General features: G+C 38.3%; 1 protein-coding gene across 1 annotated transcript; it reads left to right on the forward strand.

The window, feature by feature from the left end:
- The first annotated feature begins 2612 nt into the window (after positions 1–2612).
- Positions 2613–11309, forward strand: nppcl (natriuretic peptide C-like). Its single transcript, XM_028808931.2, has 3 exons — positions 2613–2832; positions 8775–9089; positions 10789–11309. Exons 1-2 carry the CDS (start codon positions 2713–2715, stop codon positions 9075–9077), a joined length of 423 nt encoding a protein of 140 aa, XP_028664764.2. The 5' UTR covers positions 2613–2712; the 3' UTR covers positions 9078–9089; positions 10789–11309.
- Positions 11310–23139: the final 11830 nt, after the last annotated feature.

A 23139-nucleotide genomic window follows, 5' to 3' on the forward strand; every position in this document is an offset into this window, starting at 1 on the left:
TTTCTTTTTCTCGCAAAGATTTTTGCAGGTGCAGCTGGCTGAAGTAATTCTGCCTGTGAGGATAAACAAAGCAAATCCAGTTCCCACAACTTGATACCCCCCGTGGGAAGTGGGAAGAGAAGGGTAGAAGGAAAGTCGCACCCTAGTTCCCTGAAGAGTCAATATGTCACTTCCTCCGTAAGTTACCGATACACCAATCAAGGATAGGAAGTGAAACAGTGAAGAGGAGGAAGAGGGTGTTAACTCCCCAAGGGTGATTACCCCGTGCAGCTGTTCAGTTACAGATAGGCTGGGCAGGCAACTATCTTCTGGTTATCACCCACCTATTTGAGTCCATTTTCAATTTCTAGGAATGACTCTTCTCTTTTCTATTCTTGTTTCAAAGCAGTGGGACAGGACATTGCATACACCTGACCCTCCAAGTCCCTGTCCTTCACACAGAGGCTACCTGCTGTCCTATGCAATCAGCCCTGAGAGTGAAGCAGCCCTTCTCCAGATGCTCTATCAATCAGAGTGCCTCACTGCTGTGTTGGGTTGCTCGGAGACCCACATCTCCCAGGTTACGTCATGCCTCAGTTGAAATTGCCTCTCAAACAACTGACATCATACTTGAAAGGGTTTTTTATTTTATTTTTTTCTTGATTAGGCTTTTTTTCTCATACGATAAAAAATACAAGCTTGGTTGCCCTGGGAGACAAATAGATTTCTGCAGCTGTTACCCAAAACAAGGTGATGGAAGCATGAAAGGTCACGCAATTTATTACCCAATATTTTCGGCTGAGGGACAGAAAGGGATTTGTCTGTATTTGATCATCTCAATGGACTCCTGAGACTAACAGCGTGCACAAGGGTCCAAGCAGTGTGAATGCTCTAAGTACGCACTCTGCTAATTTATGGTGTTGGTGTCTGAGAACTCCTCCCAAAAACACACTTGTTGTTGATCAAATATGCTGCAGCAGTAACCGAGATGGAAAAATTTGCTGACACCACTACCCAAAGCATTTACCCAGGAGGAGAAGAGAGATCACTCTGCTGTAAATAGGCACAGATACTGGCATTTCCATTCTTCTATGCTTTGTTTTCATATGTGAGGTGTCCCTAAAATTATCATCACAGACAAAAGAAAGTTAGGCAAAAACACCTAAATGAAGAAGGTGATGAGTAAATCATTGAGCAAATATTCCCTTCAATGGCACCAGAAATGAAAATGTATTTGACATTATAAAACAAGATGCTAGGTTTTTCATGTGATCTTTGCCAGGCTAGTGCTTGACATTTATAAAATAAACCAAAACAACACTCAGACAAATGCGGTTACGAAACTGTTGGCACTGAAAACAGATAATAAAACAAGGCCGCAAAGTGGCTTGGATGGTTTTGGTAAACACTTTACTGTTTCAACATTATATTAGTAATACTTCAGCTTCATCACATTCTCACCGATTTATTAATTTATTATTAATATTTTCACCTTTGACCCTGATTTTAAATAGGTAGGCACAGAAAATGGATGAGTGGGGTGGGGTATTCTTGGCTTTCTTGTAAAAAAAAAAAAAGTATATTATAAAAATAAAGAATGTAGTGGCAAAAGAGGTATGTTAAAACAGTTTTAAACTTAAAGGCAGAACCTCCTAATTGATTAATCAGGTCTAAGCTAGCCCATTATCAGCAGTCCGTGAATTTAGGCTATACTGTACATTCACTCTATATCACGGGAATACTGAATAGTCTTTTTTTTTGTTCCTCATTATGTGCTGCACTTTATAAAGTTTTGCTATTTTGCCATAATATAGAAGTGAAATGGACTGAATGTTTGTTCTACCCCTCACTGCTTCCTGAAGGCCCCACCTCAAGCGACACTCCTGATTGTGTTCTCTACGGATATTTGTACAACTAGTTTCTACTTCAACTCTGTTGTCTCGTGAAACTAGCAGTCAGTCTCATTGCACAATGAGAGCCTTTGGAGCCTTTCATCATAACAGCAGAATCAAAATGCTGCCCAGTGGCATGTTTGGTAACAGATATTTTGGAATAATGAGACATAGAGACAGATTTATCTCAGAGTGGGAGACTTGACTGGATTCACTGAAAAACTCAAACAGTCTCATGAAATTCCGGAACCCTCTGCTATTCAGTAAAACAAGCCAACAGTTCCATAACATACTGTGTTGAGAGGACCAATCAGAGAAACATGTGGTGAGTCTAAGTAACGTCCAGGAGTTTGGTCAAGTTAACCTTTAGCTAGTCACATCACAAACTGAGAGCCTCAGTGTTGTTCTCCATTTTCATTGCACAGTAGAGTCCAGTGAAGCATTCAGATTGCCTGGTCAAACACTGGGAACTTTAGTCCTGTTTTATTACATTGCATAAGGCAATTTTCAGTATAACATGCAAATTGTCACATTATCTGGGCTTTCCAATAAGATGCTGACAGCTATTCCTGAGGTGGAGAATTCTGGTGAAAGCAGGCACTACCTGCCAAAAATTGATTTCTATATGGAAGTTGCTTAAATAATTACAGATCGTACTATACAATTAACTCGGCCCATAACAGATCTGTCAGAATGACATCACCAAGCCAGCTTTATAAAAAGACGGTCGTTTCAGAGAGAAAGACTCAGAAGACAAAACACAGAGAGACAGAGTAAAGAAGAGGGTTAAAAACTGCAGTAATCTGTTGGATTTTTGGGCACTTTCCTATTTAGTAGTGCCATGATGGGCTCATACTCTGCACCTCTGTTAACGGGACACCGGATACTCTGCCTTTTCCTTCTGATGGCATCAAGCCTTAGTCCGATTCACAGCCGGGCATTTAGGAGCCCCCCACTGCAGGTGAAGGGTCTGTGATTCTGCATGTCTATATATTATGTGCATGTGTGTGTATTCTGTTATTTGTGCAGGAAAACACAATTCTTTCTGTAGGTAAAAGCTGAATTTTGGGTAAATGCTGATGTCATACACTGAAATAAGCTGTCACAATCTGCATGTCATTAAATGATTAGGTGTCTTTTTACTAATATGTAATGATCTAAACAGTGGTTGTCTCAAAGTTTATATACATGTTAAAAAATCATAATCATGTTGGAAAAAATGCAATGTGTCTCTGTGTGATGTAGCACATACTTACATTAAACATTGTTAGTCACAATTAAACTCCAGGTACTCAGAAAAAATGAGGTTAAATTAAACAGCCTGCTTCAATTTTTCGGACAATGTCGATTCTTTGTTGTATGTTACTGTCATATGTTAGCAAAGGTTATCTGTGAAAGTTGGATGTTTGTAACAAACTATTTTTTTCTGCACACACTAAATATCCACCTTTTCTGAATGAACTGAATTAAATGTAATATGTGTTCATTTTTTGACTCACTCTTCACATATGTCACCATTTCCATAGGTTATCAATCTAAATCGGACTTTTCCAAATAATTGCATTCTATTTTGACTTTGTTTTAGACAATCTAAAGTTCAATGTGGTAATATCACTTTTAGATAGTGATTTCTTATTAAAAAACTCTGACTGCAGGCACATTACTGTAATATATTATGCCTATAATACAAAAATGACCAGAGTGATAATAGAATACTTGTTAGTGACTAAATTAACAGAAATGAGGCAGTTCCAGAAATAATTAAAGCATCAAACAAAATTCATTATCACAATTTCCCAGCTGCTAACAGCTTTATGCTGCCATTGTTTTTAATTCCATAGTGCCACCTCATGGAGACTTGGCATTATTGCTGTCTTATGATTTTAATGCAGTATAAGAAGATTCGCAAAACCTGTAATTGCTCTTTCATTTAACAGGATTTACGACAATGTTGCATTTGCTACTACAGTAAAAGCAAGCTCTACAACACTGATTATGCATAAAGCATTTGAGAATTAGCATACTGGACAAGAATATGTGGCTTGTCTGAAACATCTCTTGTACTGCATATTTGCTTCCCATGTGACAAATATTTGACTTAAAATTTTATTAATTCACTATTACAATCCTGTCTCTATAGCCATGATATAATTTCTCAAACTTTGAAACCCAAGTGAATCTGTATTTACTAACACAAATCATAGCACTTTAACAACTGTTGACAGTCAATTGACAACTGACTGGTCGTAGTTTTGACCGTAACTCACTTTGGTACAGAAATGAAAACTTAACGACCCCAATTACAACTTTAACTTGGCAAGACATAAAAATAAAAAATGTATTTATCCTAATCCTAACTCACCTTGTCACCCTATTGAAAATTCAATAGATATAACGATAAACCTAAAATCATAATAAGACATAGACATAATAAGAACTCAGTAATTTAAATATTAACTCACCTTGTTACATAAGTGAAAACTCACTATTCCCAATTCTAATCCTACCTATAATTGAAAATTCAATAACCTTAATAGGTGCCTAATCTTAAGAATTTTTCCCCTATTTTTATTCTAGAGGGGAATTGTATGCTAATCTCTATGGTGTACGAATGAAAAATAAAAACAAATAATTAATAAATGCACTTGAGATATCCCTTCAGTTTATAATAAAATAGGGTGGACTAAACCTAGGAAGAGTGACAGTTTATTAAGAATTTAGGTGGACAGAGCAATGCTCATTTGAGATTTTTTATAGAAATAACTAAAGAGACATATCAAAAAAGTAGCAAGGGAGAAAGGAGAGACAGAAGAAGTCTCTACCCCTACAAATTACAAAAAAACAGTTGACATCCAACTGAAAACTCACTATTCAAAATTGTAACTTAAACTTCAGTAAACTTAACCATTGTACTTAAATATTGTCTCGCTACTCTTAATCCTACCCCCACGTCCCTTTCCACATAACTGAAAAACCTACTCAACCCATCTGTAATCCAATTTTTCATCTTTGCACCAAATTGAAAATGCACTAACTTTAGTCTTAACTTTCCTTGTTGTCCACCTGAAAACTCGCTAGCCTTAAGTAACAATGTCATCCAACTGAAAATATACTAGATCTTCTAGAAACCTCAGCTAACATTATCTTTTCATATAAGAAGATTGCATAAGTGTTGCCCATCCAATCTTAATGCTGTTCAGCTCTAGTACCTAGTACAAAAGTGGCTAAGGACTGAACTGATGTAGCATACAAAATCTCATTTTTAAGAATTTCCATTTTGGCCAGAGTATTATATTTAAATATCTTGCGATATTTTCACTAAATACTCTAGATAAATTTAATGTACCAAGAATTACTTTAAAACTTTCAACCCCATCTTTTATGCCTATGTATCTATATTATCTTTGTTCTGTCTTAATACTCTATGGGAGGTGGCATTTCTCTAAACTGCTTACTTACACTTCGTACCTTCTCACAATGTCTTTTCTGCACCAATAAAATCCTGTTCCTGAAGTTGACTCTCTGCTGTGTATGTTCTCCTGCAAAGCTCCTCCAGTAATTAAAACATGACCATGCAACTTTTTTCTAGAGATAAATGTCTAACCTGAGACACCTGAGATACAAAACATTCCCTTCTATCAATAAAGAGCTAGTTTGTACACAGTCTGCGCCTTACTTCTTTTGAGCACCACAAGATGAGACTTGATCCCTTGTGTGACTCATTTTTTTCCCTACGGGATGGCTGGTGTCCTTCCTGTACACATTCTGCTGCTGCCCCTTACTCTTTACTTTCTGGCATCTTCCTAAAACAAATATTTCTAATGCCTTTTTTCATTAGGGGGTTCCAACATGTATATTCTATCCAGAATGAAAATATAAAAAACAACCCTGAATGGGGACATTTGTACCTTTGGTCCTCACTATACATCACTTTATAACCTAATCCACCTGAAGCTGTTTTATTCAAAAATCAAAGCAGCATCCATCATAGTGGGTCACAAAATCCTATGTAGTTAACATGAACCAGGTCTTGGTTAACAATCTACCAAACAAACAGCAATTCAGAGGACTTTTTCCAGAAAGACGAGATGTCAGCTAATGGGGAATTTTATACTGTAGAACAAAAAAGCAAGAGGATATAGTCAGAGCACCCATATATATGTAAACCAAAACAAAAGAGTATTATAAGAAAATAGTAGAAAACATCTCAAAAGCTCAATGGAAAAAAGCATTAACAAAGGACATGGCATATGAACAAAATGTATGGCTGTGAGCAGAGCTTCTGCCCTGCGGTTCCAGCCTGAACCTTCACCCAATGTGTGCATGGGTTTTCTCAAGGGAGTCCTCTTCTATATCACACATTAGAAGAAAGGGCATGTAAGTTTTTTTAGACCTGTATACTGCACCTGTTTAATTATCAGTGAGTATAGTACTATATAATGCCACCTCATCCCTGTTTAGTTCCTGTTTTGTGTACAATGTGTTGGAGTAAGCTTCTGCTCCGTGTGTCTCTGTAATGGAAATGAATGTACAGAGAAACCACAGAGGAATAAAGGAAAATGTGAACAAATAAATTCTTAATACATTAGCAGAAACATGAAAAAATACATCAAAAAGAAAGATGGGACAGACCAGATTAAATAATGAGAGGCAGTTTAAACACAAACTTCAGTTTAAAAAAAGATGGAGCAATAGGTTTAATGCTAGGAAAAACAACGATCTGTGATTTTTAAATCTTGTTTGACCTGTATTGAATTAAAACAATAAAATGACAAGAACTCAAATGTTTTCATCATAGCAAATTTGCTGGGAACTAATGACTTCCAGAATATATAAAGTTATTAACATATACAGGGAATCCAGATAAATCTCAGTTTGCAAAGGGCTAGGTCAAGAACTGATACTGAATGTCTATGAACTTCTATCCTTTAGACAACACTACATGGAAAACGGACAGGCTTCTGTAATAGATATAAGCACACAGGCTCCAGTGTTTATCGATAATGGTTTTCTGATGTATTCCTGAGCCCATGTGGTTTGTTTAAAGTAATGAATTACACAGACATAGCAAGTTATAGCAATAGAAAAATCAGTGGGTTAATATTTGAAAGAGTAAAAAAATGAAATAAAAAGAGAATGATAAATCTCAGGTTAAAGAAAGTCTGTCAAATGTCAATTAAGCTGGTGCTTAAGCAGAGGTAGGAAAGTGGGAATTGCTTAGCAGAAAGATATTTTACACCTTAGAATATTTTATTATTATTATTTACAATGTTTATTATAACTTTAAAATACCTAATATAATTTCTGCATGGTCAAGTCTCCTGTCTCATGACCTCTACTTTCATGGGTTCGGCCCTGGGGACACACACATTTTTTCTACTTGTGTAGCTGTAGAATTTTAATACTGATCTTCTTTACGCTATTTTCAATATGATTGCAAAGCAGTGTTCAGTCAAAGGTAGCAACCATGAACGAAACTCTTTGGTTTTTTAGTTCAATTCTTTCACAATTATTTTGATATTTGGAGTCAATTAATTCTGGTCTGAATGTTCAAATTTGACTAAATATTTAATTTGTAGCACATTTAAAATTGAATGGTGCTCCAAATTCAGATAGGATCGAGTTTCCCTCACTGCCTAGGAGACGGACAATTTGCGTGGTGTTCATGTTTCCTTCAGGGAATTTGACTCCACTCCATTATGATGTCCAAGTGCTCTTACACCTGGCAGCAACTGCGGCAATTTTTCTTTGAAAATTCTTTTAATTACTACAATAAATGAATTCTGGTCTAAATTTTCAGCTGTCAAATTTGAACACTTTGACAACTGAATGCTGCCATCCAGGCAGTATCGTGTTTCTCGCACTGCCTGGGCTGTGCTACTACACTGGTGCATCAGCCTGCAAAACTAAATGCGCCTTCATCCTGCCACAAATACCATTATAGTTGCATTGAACACAAAAACAAATTATTCTCAACATCTGTTAACATAGTTTATGTACTTAGAAAATGAATCTTGTTTAAATATTTTTTCATTAAATAAAGAAATGCTTGTTTGTGAAACAGTTGTTTGGTGGTTACTCCTGAAACTAAAAGGACCGAGGCTTTGGATTCAACAAAACTTTGTTTCAGCTGTAGAGCACAAATCCAACAAAACTCTTTATAAAAGGTATTTCTGATCTATAGTTTAAGAAAAATTAACACATTACTTAATGCATGAAAAAAATGCATTTTCTGAGTTCATGTGTTATAACCACATTGCTGCAAAGCTTAAATATTTCCTTAATAGTTATAATCACATTACTGTAAAGCTTACAGGTTTCCTAATAGAATATCAAGAAATTTACCAAGTATAACTGTCACTGTTTTTCATGTATCATAGCATATCATTCACAAAACTGTTTATTCCAAATCAGTGTTATGGACAGCCACAGATTATCACAGCAGGACTGGACACAAGGCAGGACAAAGCACCATACAGAGTGCCAGTCCAAGACAGGGCTTACTCATACATATACACACATGCTGTAGGTGCCAATCTAGAGTCACCAGTTAACCTAACCTGTATGTTTTGGGAGTGTGTATCTAGATAAAAACCTACATAGACACGGGTAGAACATGTAAATTCCACACAGACAAAATCCATGCATGGGATTCAAGGCTAGAATGTGTGAAGCCACAAAGCTAGTCATTGCTCTGCTCTGCTACTGCCTTACTACTTAGCATATAAAAAGATCTTTAATGTTTACAAATGAATTACTGCAGTGATTTTGAAGGAAATAGCATTTCTAGTTGTTGATATACTGTATCAATGCGTTCTGCAAGATCATTTTAAATACAGATTTTAATTACTCATTTTTTTTATAATACTCATTTTAATTCTCTGTTACACTTTCACCTTTCAGTTCCTTTCCACTCTTCTGGAGAAGGAATATGGCAACCTGCAGTCAGGCCCTGTGAATATCCATAATGTGTCCTCTGAGCAGTATGAAGATCCTCAGCCTTGGGCAGATGTATCAAGTGTCAGCAAAGAGCAGATCTGGGGAGATGAACCACCAGCCAACGAAAACGCTCTGTATCTCCTCCTTCGGAGGGCTGCCGCCAACAGGAAGTGGATCTCAGCTGATAGAGTTAAGAAGGCCTGGTCCAAAGGCTGCTTTGGGCTCAAATTGGATCGTATCGGGTCCATCAGTGGCCTTGGCTGCTGAATATCAGCACAGGTAAAAACTGAATGCTAGATAATGTTACACTAACCAGATGATGATGCCAGTGAAAAAAGAACACAAAACATTCATAAACTGGTGGCCTACACTACTGCAGAAACCAGGTAGTCTCATTTCTGAACCTTAACAGCAAGGGCAGCTTTTTTGTCTTTTATTCAGTGGTACATGTATATAAGCTCTTCGGATCACTTTTTTATATTTCTGTATAAAAATGTAACTTGTAAGATAAGTTATTCTCATCTGATAAGTCAGTGCAAATGTGTACTGTTTCCAAAGAGTTTTAAATTCAGGGCTGCACTTGTCATGTTGAGGATAACTTGAGTGGAACTTCAGATAGAGACAAGTGGCCGGTGACTGATATGGAGATTACACACACTGTAATCCATATTGAGCTGAGCATTACAAATATTTCTTAAAGACAAAACACTCAACTAATGAACCTGAATAAGGTAATGCAGAGTAAAAAGCTGAAAAAAGAGAAAATACCTGTGGTAAGACACTCAACAAACACAAGTAAAAATTGCTACACACTTGTGGATGGTGAAAAAGTAATATGCATGAGGAATTTGGATTTATAAGCAGAGACTTCGTACACAGGATTATAACATTCAGTAATGCAGTTAGAATTTAGACTTAAATTAAGTTGACCTAATTTTTTCACAGCACACTTCCCAATTAACAGTTCACATTGCTGTACACATTAACAGATATAATATACACATTGGTAAAGTGCTTTGAGAATATGAAATGCACTATATAAATAAAATGTATTATTATTATTATTATCATTAAAATTCTAATACCATTTATCCAGTTCAGGGCTGCAATGTGCAATCAAAGCTATGACAAAAACACAGATTAATTAATAATATTCTTAGTGCATTTCTACCTTTCGGGCGGCACGGTGGCGCAGTGGGTAGCGCTGCTGCCTCGCAGTTGGGAGATCTGGGGACCTGGGTTCGATTCCCGGGTCCTCCCTGCGTGGAGTTTGCATGTTCTCCCCGTGTCTGCGTGGGTTTCCTCCGGGCGCTCCGGTTTCCTCCCACATTCCAAAGACATGCAGGTTAGGTGGATTGGCGATTCTAACTTGGCCCTAGTGTGTGCTTGGTGTGTGGGTGTGTTTGTGTGTGTCCTGCGGTTGGTTGGCACCCTGCCCAGGATTGGTTCCTGCCTTGTGCCCTGTGTTGGCTGGGATTGGCTCCAGCAGACCCCCGTGACCCTGTGTTCGGATTCAGCGGGTTGGAAAATGGATGGATGGATGGATTTCTACCTTTCAAAAAGTGAAAATTAAAATGATATTAAAATCGAGATTTAAAACAGATGTTAATATGACAGCCATCAGCCACACTGGTCACCCAAGAATTTCTTTCAGGATGAAGATTGACTAACTCCATTATAGAAGTTTTGCCATCCCCCTTCCACTTTTTTAGGACTGTGTAATAAAGTCTCAGAGAGCATTAACTGTACAAAATATAACTGCATGTTTTATTATGACAAATGCTGTTCCAGGAATAAACTGCAGTGTTTACTGTAAGGCACGTTCAGTTTTGAAAATATATGTATGTATGTTAAGTATTAAGGGGTCTTTAAAGGAGCTAAGTACTGAGCAAAAAAGTAGAGAATGTCAACAGAAAACTGTAAATTTTGCCTGCCAGTTTGGAATTCCTCACACTACATTATTATTTGCTTTTTTCAGATGGTAATGAGCTCAGATCTCACGGTGGATATTTCCTCACTGCTCTGACTCAGGTTGAGTCCCCTCTGAATCATCTCCAAAGAAGAACAGTAATTGCCTGCCATTGTATCTATTTTGTAATGTATCAGTGGTGTATATTTAGTACTCCTTATATCTCGGCCCAGTTCATCTTTTTTCCACAGATTACTAGCAATGCAGACAATGAGATCTGCTTTATTTCCAGCAGTGTTAAGTATTTCTGAAGATATTTTTTAATAGACTTGTTAAAACACAATACATTCAAATTTCTTAAATTTCATCTATAACCCCATGAAGGAGAGGCGGCATCATATCTGAAGGAAAGAGGGAGTACAAATGAAAGGGTTGTTGCCAAGCTAGAGACTGAGCTCCCTTTCAAGAGCCAAGTTCTTACTAATTTTCATGTATTTAAGCCTAAAATGTAAGTAGTACCTGATAACTTATTGAAGGAGATGTTAAGATTGATGTTGTCCTTGTGATTTTTGTTGCTAATAAATGTTTTAAACGTCTGTCTTCTCTGTCATTTCCACTTTGCCTCTCATTATTTGTACAGCTTGTTCTTCATTAATTAATAGGTATTTTTTCACCCTTTAATTCTAAAGATTATTTACAGTGTTGCATTACATTAATAAAAAAAAATAATTTACTTAAAAATGACACCAATTAGTTGTCTAGTTACACTGACATGGAGGAGCTATTAGTGTATGCTCAAACATGAAACTGCCAGCTTCAATTAATTTCTTGAAATACATAAATGAAATATACATGTATACAGTATATCCAATCATTGCCTGAATCTGCTTAAATCAACTGAAGTGTAATGTGAAATTGGAGACTGTCCTATTAGAATTAGGTACAAGGTAGAAGCCAAACCTGTATGTCCATCCATCCATCCATCCATCCATCCATCCATCCATCCATCCATCCATCCATCCATCCATCCATCCATCCATCCATCCATCAGCCAATTTATTAAATCCAATCCCAAAGTATTAAGTGCATCACAGGAACTAACCGAGAATGAGTTGCCAGTCCACTACAGACACCCTATTCAAAGCATACATGGGCACCCACTTTTAAGCTTGGGTTACTAATTGATCAAATATGCATGTGCTTAAGACATTGAAAGAAAGGGCAAAAAATCACCCAGACACATGGGGAATGTGTAAATTCCACAACGGAAGTGAGACAGGGGTGCTACAAATGCCCTGCTTTCATGCCCAATAAATATATATAAATTAATTTACAGACTAATGAAAGAAGGACACAGGGATACACAAATAAAACATAAATGGAAGAGAATAAAATAACAACTTTAGTGTCTTACTGGGGTTTGCAAAGATCTTAAGCAACTCATATTAAAGAGCACAAAATATCCTCTACTTTGCTGCACTTTCACCATTAAATCTCTAGTCTAACTGACTTAGTGGCAATAGGTCACCTTGTGTACTATTAAGTGTATTAAAAAGGAGCTCTCGTGGCAAACCTTTCCACCCACAACAACACCAAGGAAGCAAAAAGGAAACAAAAAAATGTCATTTTTATTAACAAAATAGAGTGAAGAAGGACAGCTCAAAATAAAAAGAACAGGACAAAACAGTCCTGAGCTTCTCTTAGCTTAAATGCATAGCCATTGACTGCTTCTATCAGGAGAGTGGCACTAACTGCCATTAAACACATTATAACACTTTCAACCCTGTCCTTTTCTTTCTACCTGATGATCCTTTTCTTCACACTATCCCCCCAACTCGAGACTCAAAGGCAATTTCAGCATGAAATGGCTTTAAATCTACTGCTGAAATTGTTTTTAGCATCAGTAAACATAAACTATTCCTGCTGGAATGTCAAGCTACAACAACTTCTATTGGAACCTGGTGCTCCTAAACTTCTAAGATTTCAGTTGCCCTTCAAAGACCTGGTCACCAAAGCAATACGTTAACTGCCCTTTGTTTTAAAAGTTACAACCCTCTGCAACATATCTAGAATATGGACAGATAAGTACTGCTCACCTACCAGGTCTCCTTGGCCTCACTGTCCATTTTAATATAAAGTTGGCCATCACTGAGCAACTTTAATAAAATATTGAATGTGGAAAATGAAGTAAGATCATTTGCATCTAAACCATAAAAAACAAATGCACTTGCATAATGCTGAAGAAATCACCAGTACTTGTGGGTCAGACTACTTGAAGGCAGACACGTCATGTATCAGCTCTTAGACAAGCTGTCTGTGCTTCAGGAATTTGTGGTCACGCTATCCATGCCTCTTGCTGTAAAGCAACTTAACTGACATTATGTGACTAATTAGGAGGAGTTCAGACCACCCAGACAGGAAGCAGGAGACATGTGTAGCAGTAGTAGTTTCAGTAGAAAAAGCAAAAATTTAAGGCATTTGGCTGGTTACTGTAACATGATTTGTTTAAATATTTACTTAAGTATGTACATACAATGATCAGCTACAACATTAAAACCACTCACAGGTGAAGTGAATAATATTGATTATCTTGTTACAAATGGCTCCTGTCAAGGGGTGGGATATATTTGGCAAAAAGTGAACAGTCAGGTCTTGATGGTTATGTGTTGGTTGCAGAAAAAATGGGCAAGCGTAAGGTACTGAGCCAAATTGTAATGGCTAGACAACAGGGTCATGGTATCTCCAAAAAGGCAGGTCTTGTGAGGTGTTCCCGGTATACAGTGGTTAGCACCTACCAAAATGGTTCAATGAGGTAAAACAAGGTCATGGGCGCTCAAGGTTCATTTATGCACATGGGGAGCATAAATGTGGTCCGATCCCACAGAAGAGGTCTGTAACACAACTTGCTGAGAAACTTAATACTGGCCATGAGGGAAAGATGGCAGAACACACAGTGCATCACAGTTTGTTGTTCAGAGTGCCTATGCTGACCACTGTCCACCGCCAAAAATGCCTAGAATGAGCACCTAAGAATCACACCTGGACCATAGAGCAATGGAAGAAGGTGGCCTGGCCTGATGAATTACATTTTCATTTAGATCATGTGGATGGCTGTGTGCATGTGCATCTTTTACCTGGGGAAGAGATGGCAGCATGATGAGCTATGGGAAGAAGGCAAGCCAATGGTGGCAGTGTGATGCTTTGGACAATATTCTGCTGGGAAACCTTGGGTCTTGGCATTCATATGAATGTTAATTTGACATGTACAGCCTACCTAAATATTGTTGCAGACCACGTGCACCCGTTTATGACAACTGTACACCCTGATGGCAATAACTTCTTTCAGCAGTATAATGCACCCTAACACTCTGCAAAATTTTTCAGGAATGGTTTGAGGAATATAACAAAGAGTTCAAGAAGTTGACTTGGCCTCCAAATTCCCCAGCTCTCAATCTGATTGAGCATCTGTGGCATATGCAGAAAAATCAAGTCTGAATCCATGGAGGCCCCACCTCACAACTGACACGACTTGAAGAATCTGCTGTTAACATGTTGGTGTCAGACACCATGGGACACCCTCAGAGGTCTTGAGGAGTCCATGCCTCGATGGGGCAGAGCTATTTTGGTAGCACAAGGGGAACCTACACAATATTGCATAAGTGGTTTAAGTGTTGTGGCTGATTGGTGTATTCTTCATATGTCTTCTTATTTTATCATTACAGGACCAGTTCAAATTAGCTTAATTTTGTCAATATAACTAATGGCACAATAAAAGGTTTTTGTTGAGTTAGTCTCAATGATGCATAGGAAAATTACATAACAAACACAAATTATTAAACAGAGTGACAAAACATGACTATACAAATACAGTGTTGCATTGTTATGCACTGGTTATGGCTGCTTACCTTATGGATCCATTCCAGTGCTCTGGGTTTGAATCCTGTGCTTTTAAGGTGTTTGCTTTTTCTCCCCATGTATATAGTTCTCCCTCCCACATCCTCAAAGAGGTACAGGTAAGGTTAACTGATTACTCAGAATTTTTACAGATAGAGTGTGTGTCCTGTGATGGCATGGTGTCACATCCATGATGAATTTCTGCCTTGAAGCCCAAATTGCCATGATGCACTCCAGCCCCCTCTAATCCTGAATTGGATTAAGTGGGTTTTAGAATGTATATATAAATAAAACAAATAGATTTAAAAATGCAACATACAGAATAAGAAACAATCTGATAAAACCAGTAATTGAGCTATGGAAGGCTAGTATTGTTAAATCGGTAGAGTCTATCTTTAGGGTTAGGTGTTTGGGTTAGTCAAGTAGATTACAGCATGCCACTTAATAGTATTAATGGCCTGTGGCTAAAACTGTCTGATGGTACTGCATTGAATGCTGAAACACTGACTGCTTGGTGGCAAAGGTGTAATCAGTTACTGGGGCATGTAGAATACGAGTCAATGGAGAATGCTTTCTGAAGGCATCTTCAGTATGCTCTGTGAGTGATAAATGGGTTCATTTTAACCAGGGCCTCACATTCTGCCATGGTGCAGTTGCTAGTCTGAAAGCACAGACTGACTCTCTTCAGCCTTCTCAAAAAGTAAAAACACCGTTGAGCCTTTTTAATTAGGCAGGTGGTGTTAAGAGACCATGAGAGGTCCTCATTGATTAGGTGATCATACCATCAATACCTGAATAAAAAAGATTTTTACAAGAGCATTTCATATTGAATCAGCTCAAATCAGAATCACTTATGTGGTGCAGATAGAAAAAGATACAAAATATAAACAAAATGACAAGCATATTAAATGGCCACTGGTCAATCTCTGTAATTTCTAGGCATGTGAAGAATCAATCTCTGTTGATGATAAATTAAAAAAAGTTGTAAGCTTGGCTTCTAGCCAAGTGTATTATGCAAGTATTCACAGACATGTCACTCCCAAGACTTGAATTTGAGTTAAGTAAATAAATAAATGTAAGCTATATGCAAACATTCACTGTCATTATCTGAAAGTGACATTTCTACACCCTTGGGACTGACATGTTTTAAACAAGTAAATACTAAATTAACGCCACATTACTTTTAACTCCAAAGCTCCACTGAAAATATGTCACACTTAGTGCAAAGTTGCCCCTAGCTCCCATGAAAGTTTCAGACTATAAGAAACAAATGGAATATGCATTTGTGCTGATTATACTTCATCTACTGAGGTTTAACTCCAATTTCCATAAGCCACACACATCATGTCACTCTCCTTCATATTCTTTGATGTTTCTTGAATTTGTTTAAAGAAAATAATGTAAAAAATATGAGATATTAATGAAAAAACATTTACACACATACACATTCTCAAAACTGCCTGATCCAATTCAACGTTCTGGAGAACAAAGTGGAAAACAGCCATGGATTGCGTGAGAGCTGCAGGGTATATACATGTACATGCTCACATCTATATCAAAGCCATTTCAGGGTGACCAGAAAGCAGCACATGAACGAAATTGTAGATGTAGGGCAAAACCCTCAGCACCCTGAAGAATACCAACACGTAACATGGGGAAGACATGCTACTCCACCAAGAATTGGGGACAGATTTGATACCCAGAAGGCAGCAGCTCTAACCCCTGAACCACTGTGCTACCCAGAAGATAATAACAATTGTGACGGGCGACCACAACCATTACTTGGCTGGGACGCAAATGGAATGGAATGACCGGGGGAGAGAGCATTGGTGAGGCAATACCTCCCCTAGGATGTTGCAGGGCAAAACTTTTGGGTGGTTGTGGCACCATGGATTCCCGCAGGGCATGCTGAGAGCTGGAGTTTGGCACAACCCTGTTGGGTACCGTGGGGGTTGCCAGGGGTAGCTGCAGAGACCTATAGTGGACTTCCACCACACCTGGGAGTGATTCCAGGTAATCTCGATGAGCCTCCTGGAACACTCCCAGGACCTGAATAAAAGGAGCTGCCTCACTCCATTCGGGGAGCCAGAGTCAGGAGCAGGTGGATGACACTTGCCTGAGAGGGAGTGGAAGAAGAAGGATGGAACAAGAGACGAAGAGAAAAGAGTAAAAGGACTGTATATTGTGCTTTATGTACTATGCTGTGGAGAGAGAGAAAACACTCCCCTACTATAAATAAACCATGTGCGTTGTGTGGTGAACCTGTGTCCTGCCTGTCTGTGTCGAGTCAGGGCGGCTGTATATGCCCCGGTGGTCCACACAATATATTCAAAGTATTTACTCTACCTTTAGAGGGCAATGGCTCATAGATTAACAGAAGTTTCAATTGTCATCCACTGTACTGGGTTTAAGAGTCATTGTGCTGTTTCGTTTTTTTTTTTTTTTTTTTAAAGATCTGGCACCTTACCCCAAAGACTTGAGAGATGAAAGTAAACATACTTGTTCCATTGAATATCAAATAAAAGCTCTTGTCAAGGAGAGGAGAATCCATATTAGAACACAAGTTGCTTGTAGATAGCAACTGGTGACGCTTCAGGATTACAAAGGAAGGTCTATTGAATGAATATAAAAAAAGGGCAAGAACAGGTGGAGAGTCTGTTGGTCACAAGAATGTATCAGAGGTGCATTTACAGTTTCTGGTCTTTTTGAAGATAAATGTTAGCATTTAGAAATTAACTCAGATACTAGACTTACAAACTCAAAATAACATGAAAGGGAATTGGAGAAGAAAATGAGAAGCTTTAACTTAAAACAGGTGCCTCCCATCCGGCCATCAATTATCAAGCCTGATAATCCAGTTTAGAATTGCAGGGCCGGTTTATTCTGTCACCTTCAAACACACTCACACTCTCACACACCCAGACACACTCAAACAGGGCTAACTTATAGTCAGAAAATAACTTAATCAGCATGTGGTTGGGATGTATGAGGGTAATTGGAAGTACCAGGAGGAAAATCTACAAAGCCTCAGGGAGAATGTGCAAACTTCATACAAATGACAAAAAGACCTAGGATTATGAGCCATACAGGGTCTGTGGAATTGAGAGTGAGAGGCCTTGAGCTCCAAACATTGTGGCATATTTTGGCTTTAGCTTCGGAGAAAATGTCATTATTTATAAATCTTGGAAGCTTTTTGGAATTATCAGGCCTAGTCATAATCCCTGCCATGTGATACTTGCTCCTTTTTCTAAATGTTACTTTCCAGATGATAGGATTAGGAATATTCCTCCTTCAAGGAAAAAAAATGGCTGTTTATTTTCTAATGGTGGTGATTTATTAATTTAGTTTGCATGTGCATTGATGAAAAATGATCTCACCTTGAAAGTTTCGGAACATTAGTAATTATTAAAGCTGGTTGGACAAAATTGTTTGAGGGAAAGAAGACAAGAACCCCAGTTTAATTTAGAAGAAGACATCAAGATGCTTAGGAAGCTCACTGTAGAACATTAAGATTTGATTCCATTAGTTTTAATAATGTTGCGTCTTTTCCTTTTAATCGACCTGTAGGAATTAAATAACACATTTTTTTATGCAATGGAAGCAGCTCACTCTGTCCTGCTGTTACCAGTTTGTGTCTGCGCTCCTTTCTCTCAATCACCTTAACTCCTATTTCCATATTAAACATGGTCACCAGGCAACATGCTGAAATCTCATAAACAACAGAAGTGGAGGTACAAGGGGCATGCAGACTTGTCTTGACAGGCCTTCCTCAGTGTTCCTCTAGATTCACAGGAAAGTAGCTTTGTTTTGAGTCAACTGCACATGGTCTATTGTGAAAAAAAACCTTAAGTCACGTCTGCAATATTGGGAGGATTTGTGTCACTCCTAAACAGATTCTGTTGTCATAAAACTTCATACAGCTTAGACTCTGTACAGGCCCATTATACACTACATAATGATTTACACAAGTACAAAGTGGAAAATACTGCATGGCGAAAATGTTTTCCTGACTAAACAGACATATAACTCAAGTTTATTTTTTGATCTTCTGCATGTATGTGCTTCTTCCACACAAACACACAGGAGTCACTAAGGAGAGGAACAATAGTCCTAAAGAAACTGGCAGTTATTACACAAAATGTGTCTTTGCTCATCATGAGGCATTTTGCCCATTTTCTCAACTCAGACAAATGCAAAAGCACAATTTTGGTCCCCATCAAACTTTTCCATTCTGCTTCAGGTTGGCTTACATGAGAGGATGTATAAAGTGGGGGCATGTCCATTTAATTTTCAATCCTGTTCCCTTCATCAATATGGGAGATTCTGAGAGCATCAGTTTTACCTTCTTCAGTTTTACTGGTTATATAATTACTTCCCTTCTTGTTTCAAGCTGTCTCCTTAAGCAATTGTAAGAATAAAACTTGCAGACCACAACCTTTAGATGATTACTTGAGCTGCACCGAGTTTAGATTTTTTAGTTTTTCTTGTCACTTACTGAATTGTACGGCGTGCCATTTTAGTAAATTAGTGAGAATGTTGTAGTTGATGTATTTATTGATTTGTGGTATTGCAAGTGTTTTTACTCACTGAATTATCACTAATTAATTAGAGGTACTGTATATTCCTTGTGTGCTTGGGGTGTAGTGAATGATCAGTATTGGAGCTGTAGTTTTGCCTACAAGAACTGGAAAGTGAATAAGTGAGAGTGTGAGTGTGCAAACAGGTAAGAATAACTGGCAAAAATGCCATTCACTGGTCGTGTCTTCTGTTTTCTTCAGAGGTGCTCCAGGACAACATGCGGACGTATAATTAATATGGATTATTGAAATTCCAACCAGCAATGACCAGAACATATGGTAGCGTGATTCTGGTTGGGCCAAGATTACATTATTCATGTAATACTGTATTAGCATATACTATATAATGGTTAATTGATTACATCTTGCCTGAAGAAGGGGCCTGAGTTGCCTCAAAAGCTTGCATATTGTAATCTTTTTAGTTAGCCAATAAAAGGTGTCATTTTGCTTGGCTTTTCTTGACAGTTTCATAAATTGAAAAGAATGGGAATTGTATTTTGCTAATCATTTTTATTTCATTTTTAGTATTTCTCAATTAGAGTATTCAGACCTGCTCAGCAGCATTCTGGTGCAGCTAATGTGTAACCCTAGCTGAGAAAACCATCACCCAGATGAAAACAGATCTAGGCAGTAATATCAGGGATAGAGATCTGACAAAAAAGCATTGAATCCTTAATATTGACCATTATTTTGTAATGGGGCCAGACAACAACAACAATTAAAAAAGCTTCCTCTTGTCCCAAATTGGCTATTTCTGGAGGTGGCAGACTAGTGACTGTCCTGTCCGGGGGGCTCCTGGACACTCCTGTAACTTTTAACTATTTGTTGTAATTTTAATGTGATATGCCAGTCTGATTTATGCAGTCTAAATTAACATATATTCATTTTCTGCAAAGTGGAAAATCCTTTTTACAATAAGATTGAAGAGTGTATCAGTGGCAGGAAATAGATAGTGGAGATCTTTTCTGGTCCTAATACCAAGAATTTGTAAGTAATGTAGTAATTTCCTGGGCACTATTTAGGGGCATGGCCAAGGCACACACCTCCAACTCTAGGCCATTTTGTAAGTAGCATATATGTATATGTATATGTACTGTATATATATATATATATATATATTGTGACAGATTAAGGTCTCCGTGACCCCTTGAACCCTCAGACTAGACGTCAGACACCAGGTAAAAGTCCAAATAATGATTTATTAATAATAATAATTGTGCACAAAGCACCCTCCTCTCCACAATATTCAATAATAATAATAATAATAACAACAATAATCCTCCACTCTCCCAGACACTTCGCCACCCTTCCTCCCAGCTCAGCTCAAATGTCTGGGCTTACCCAGAGTCCTTTTATAGCCCCTGACCTGGAAGTGGTTCCTGGCCAAACCCCCAATTCCTTATCCCTTCCGGGTCAGGGTAAACAGTCCTTTTCATCCCGGGAGCACGTCGCTTCCTCCAGTCACGTGACTGTGACGCACTCCCGGGTTATAGGGCATGCAAGAGCCCACTAGCCCCCTACAGCGACTCCTGGCGGCCCCCAAGGTATCCAGCAGGGCTGTGTCACAACACTACAAAGTCCATGAGGCCCTGCTGGAACTCGGGGCATGAATATGCTGTCCGGAGGGCTCCTCCTAGAGGCCTGGGGGTGGCGACCGGAGTCCATAGCCGGTCGTCCATCACAATATATATATATATATATATATATATATATATATATATATATATATATATATATATATATATATATATATATACAGTATTCCAGGTAAATACCTGGAATTGAATCTAGGACTGGCACACAGCATTCAAGTCAGTCTGTACATTCTCTCAAGTGACTTGCAAACTATGACTTTTTTTCTCTAAGTGGCTTCTGACCACTCCAGATCCTAAACTCAATTGTAATCCTGACTAAAAGTATTCTACCTTAGACATTCCAATAACTACATTTAAAAAAATGCTTTAGTTGCCTCACATTTTTATGCAATTGTTTTGTTCACCCCCCTGAATTAAAGCTGAAAGTCTGCACTTCAACTGCAGCTGAGTTGTTTCATTTAAAATTCATTGTGGTAATGTACAGAACCAAAATTAGAAAAATGTTGTCTCTGTCCAAATATTTATGGACCTAACTGTATAAAAACACATACTACTCATGTGATCCACTTGTTTTTCTGGAATCCACACCTTCCTCATTTTGAACTGATGCACAAAAGGGATTCACAGGTGATCTTTCCAGCTCGAGGCTTCAAATACCCATTACAGTAACACAACAGCAGATATGCTATCCTTCTTATACACTCTAAGAGTCACTCATAGCTCAAGCTAACCTTTGAACCCATAAACTTACACTTCAGAACAGGTCATCAACCAGAAGCTAAGCATGTTCGGGCCTGACCAGTCCTTGGATTGCAGACCACGTAGGAAAAGCTATGGCTACAGCTGGAAGAGGTGCTGGCAAGGCCAGCAGGTGGTGCTTACCTTGTGGTCTGTGTGTGGATCCCAATGCCCCAGTGAAGTGATGAGAACACTGTGTCGTAAATATATCGGCATCCTTCAAATGAGATGTAAAACAGAGATCCTGACTCTGTGGTCATTAAAGATCCCTTGTGTGTGTGGCTAAATGTCTTGGCTAAATTTCCCATCACAACCTCGTCAGTTCTGGCCCCCTAATCATCCCCTGTCTGTAATTGTCCATCTTTCTTTCACCTTAACCACCTAATAATTGTGGTAGAAATCAACATATTAATTATAGAAAGAAACGTATGCTCTGCTAGGACAAGTTAGAGAAAACCTCTTTTGAGTCAGAAACCAGGCAGGAGGAAGTCTGTGTATTGCATCTTTTATTCACTCCTCAGCAAATGCCAAAGAGGGAGCATTCATCACACCAGTCTGTTACAGAATGATCAGAATGGTCAAGAAAATAAGGGCAGAGGTGTATTTTATAAACAACTGAACCTACATAATAATGCTGATTAATGCATACACTCTGATTGGTTCACTGGTTTACACCCAAATGACTTATTAGTCTGTTTTACCATACTCTTGTTCTGTTCATATCTATTATGTTCAACTGTTACCCATGAAATCTCTATACTGTATATGACAACTGCCCAGTCTTATTATTTACAGGGCATCTGCTGATCTCTTAGTCATCTCCTAGTAGATCTGGTGTATTAGATAGATAGATAGATAGATAGATAGATAGATAGATAGATAGATAGATAGATAGATAGATAGATAGATAGATAGATAGATAGATTGATTGATTGATTGATTGATTGATTGATCGATCAATTGATTGATCGATTGATTGATACTTTATTAATCCCAAGGGGAAATTCACATACTCCAGTAGCAGCATACTGATACAAAAAACAATATTAAATTAAAGATTGATAATAATGCAGGTAAAAACAGACAATAACTTTGTATAATATTATGAGTCGCATAGTTTAGGAGAGGAACGATCTCTTCAGTCTGTCAGTGGAGCAGGACAGTAACAGCAGTCTGTCGCTGAAGCTGCTCTTCTGTCTGGAGAGGACACTGTTTAGTAAATACAGTGGATTCTCCGTGATTGACAGGAGCCTGCTAAGCGCCCGTCGCTCTGCCACAGATGTCAAGCTATCCAGCTCCATGCCAACAATAGAGCCTGCCTTCCTCACCAGTTTGTCCAGGCGTGAGGCGTCCTTCTTCTTAATGCTGCCTCCCCAGCACACCACCACGTAGAAGAGGGCGCTCGCCACAACCGTCTGATAGAACATCTGCAGCATCTTATTGCAGATGTTGGAAGGACGCCAGCCTTCTAAGGAAGTATAACCGGCTCTGTCCTTTCTTACACAGAGCATCAGTATTGGCAGTCCAGTCTAATTTATTATCCAGCTGCACTCCCAGGTATTTATAGGTCTGCACCATCTGCACACAGTCACCTCTGATGATTACGGGGTCCATGA

This window comes from Erpetoichthys calabaricus, chromosome 9, assembly GCF_900747795.2.
Source record: "Erpetoichthys calabaricus chromosome 9, fErpCal1.3, whole genome shotgun sequence".
Classification (NCBI taxonomy): Eukaryota; Metazoa; Chordata; class Cladistia; order Polypteriformes; family Polypteridae; genus Erpetoichthys; species Erpetoichthys calabaricus.

Bases quoted from the DNA above. Each gene is read 5' to 3' on its own strand.
- nppcl (XM_028808931.2), top strand. From the start codon at position 2,713: ATGATGGGCTCATACTCTGCACCTCTGTTAACGGGACACCGGATACTC. The intron at 2,833-8,774 runs GTGAAGGGTCTG...TTCACCTTTCAG, and splicing joins TTAGGAGCCCCCCACTGCAG to TTCCTTTCCACTCTTCTGGA.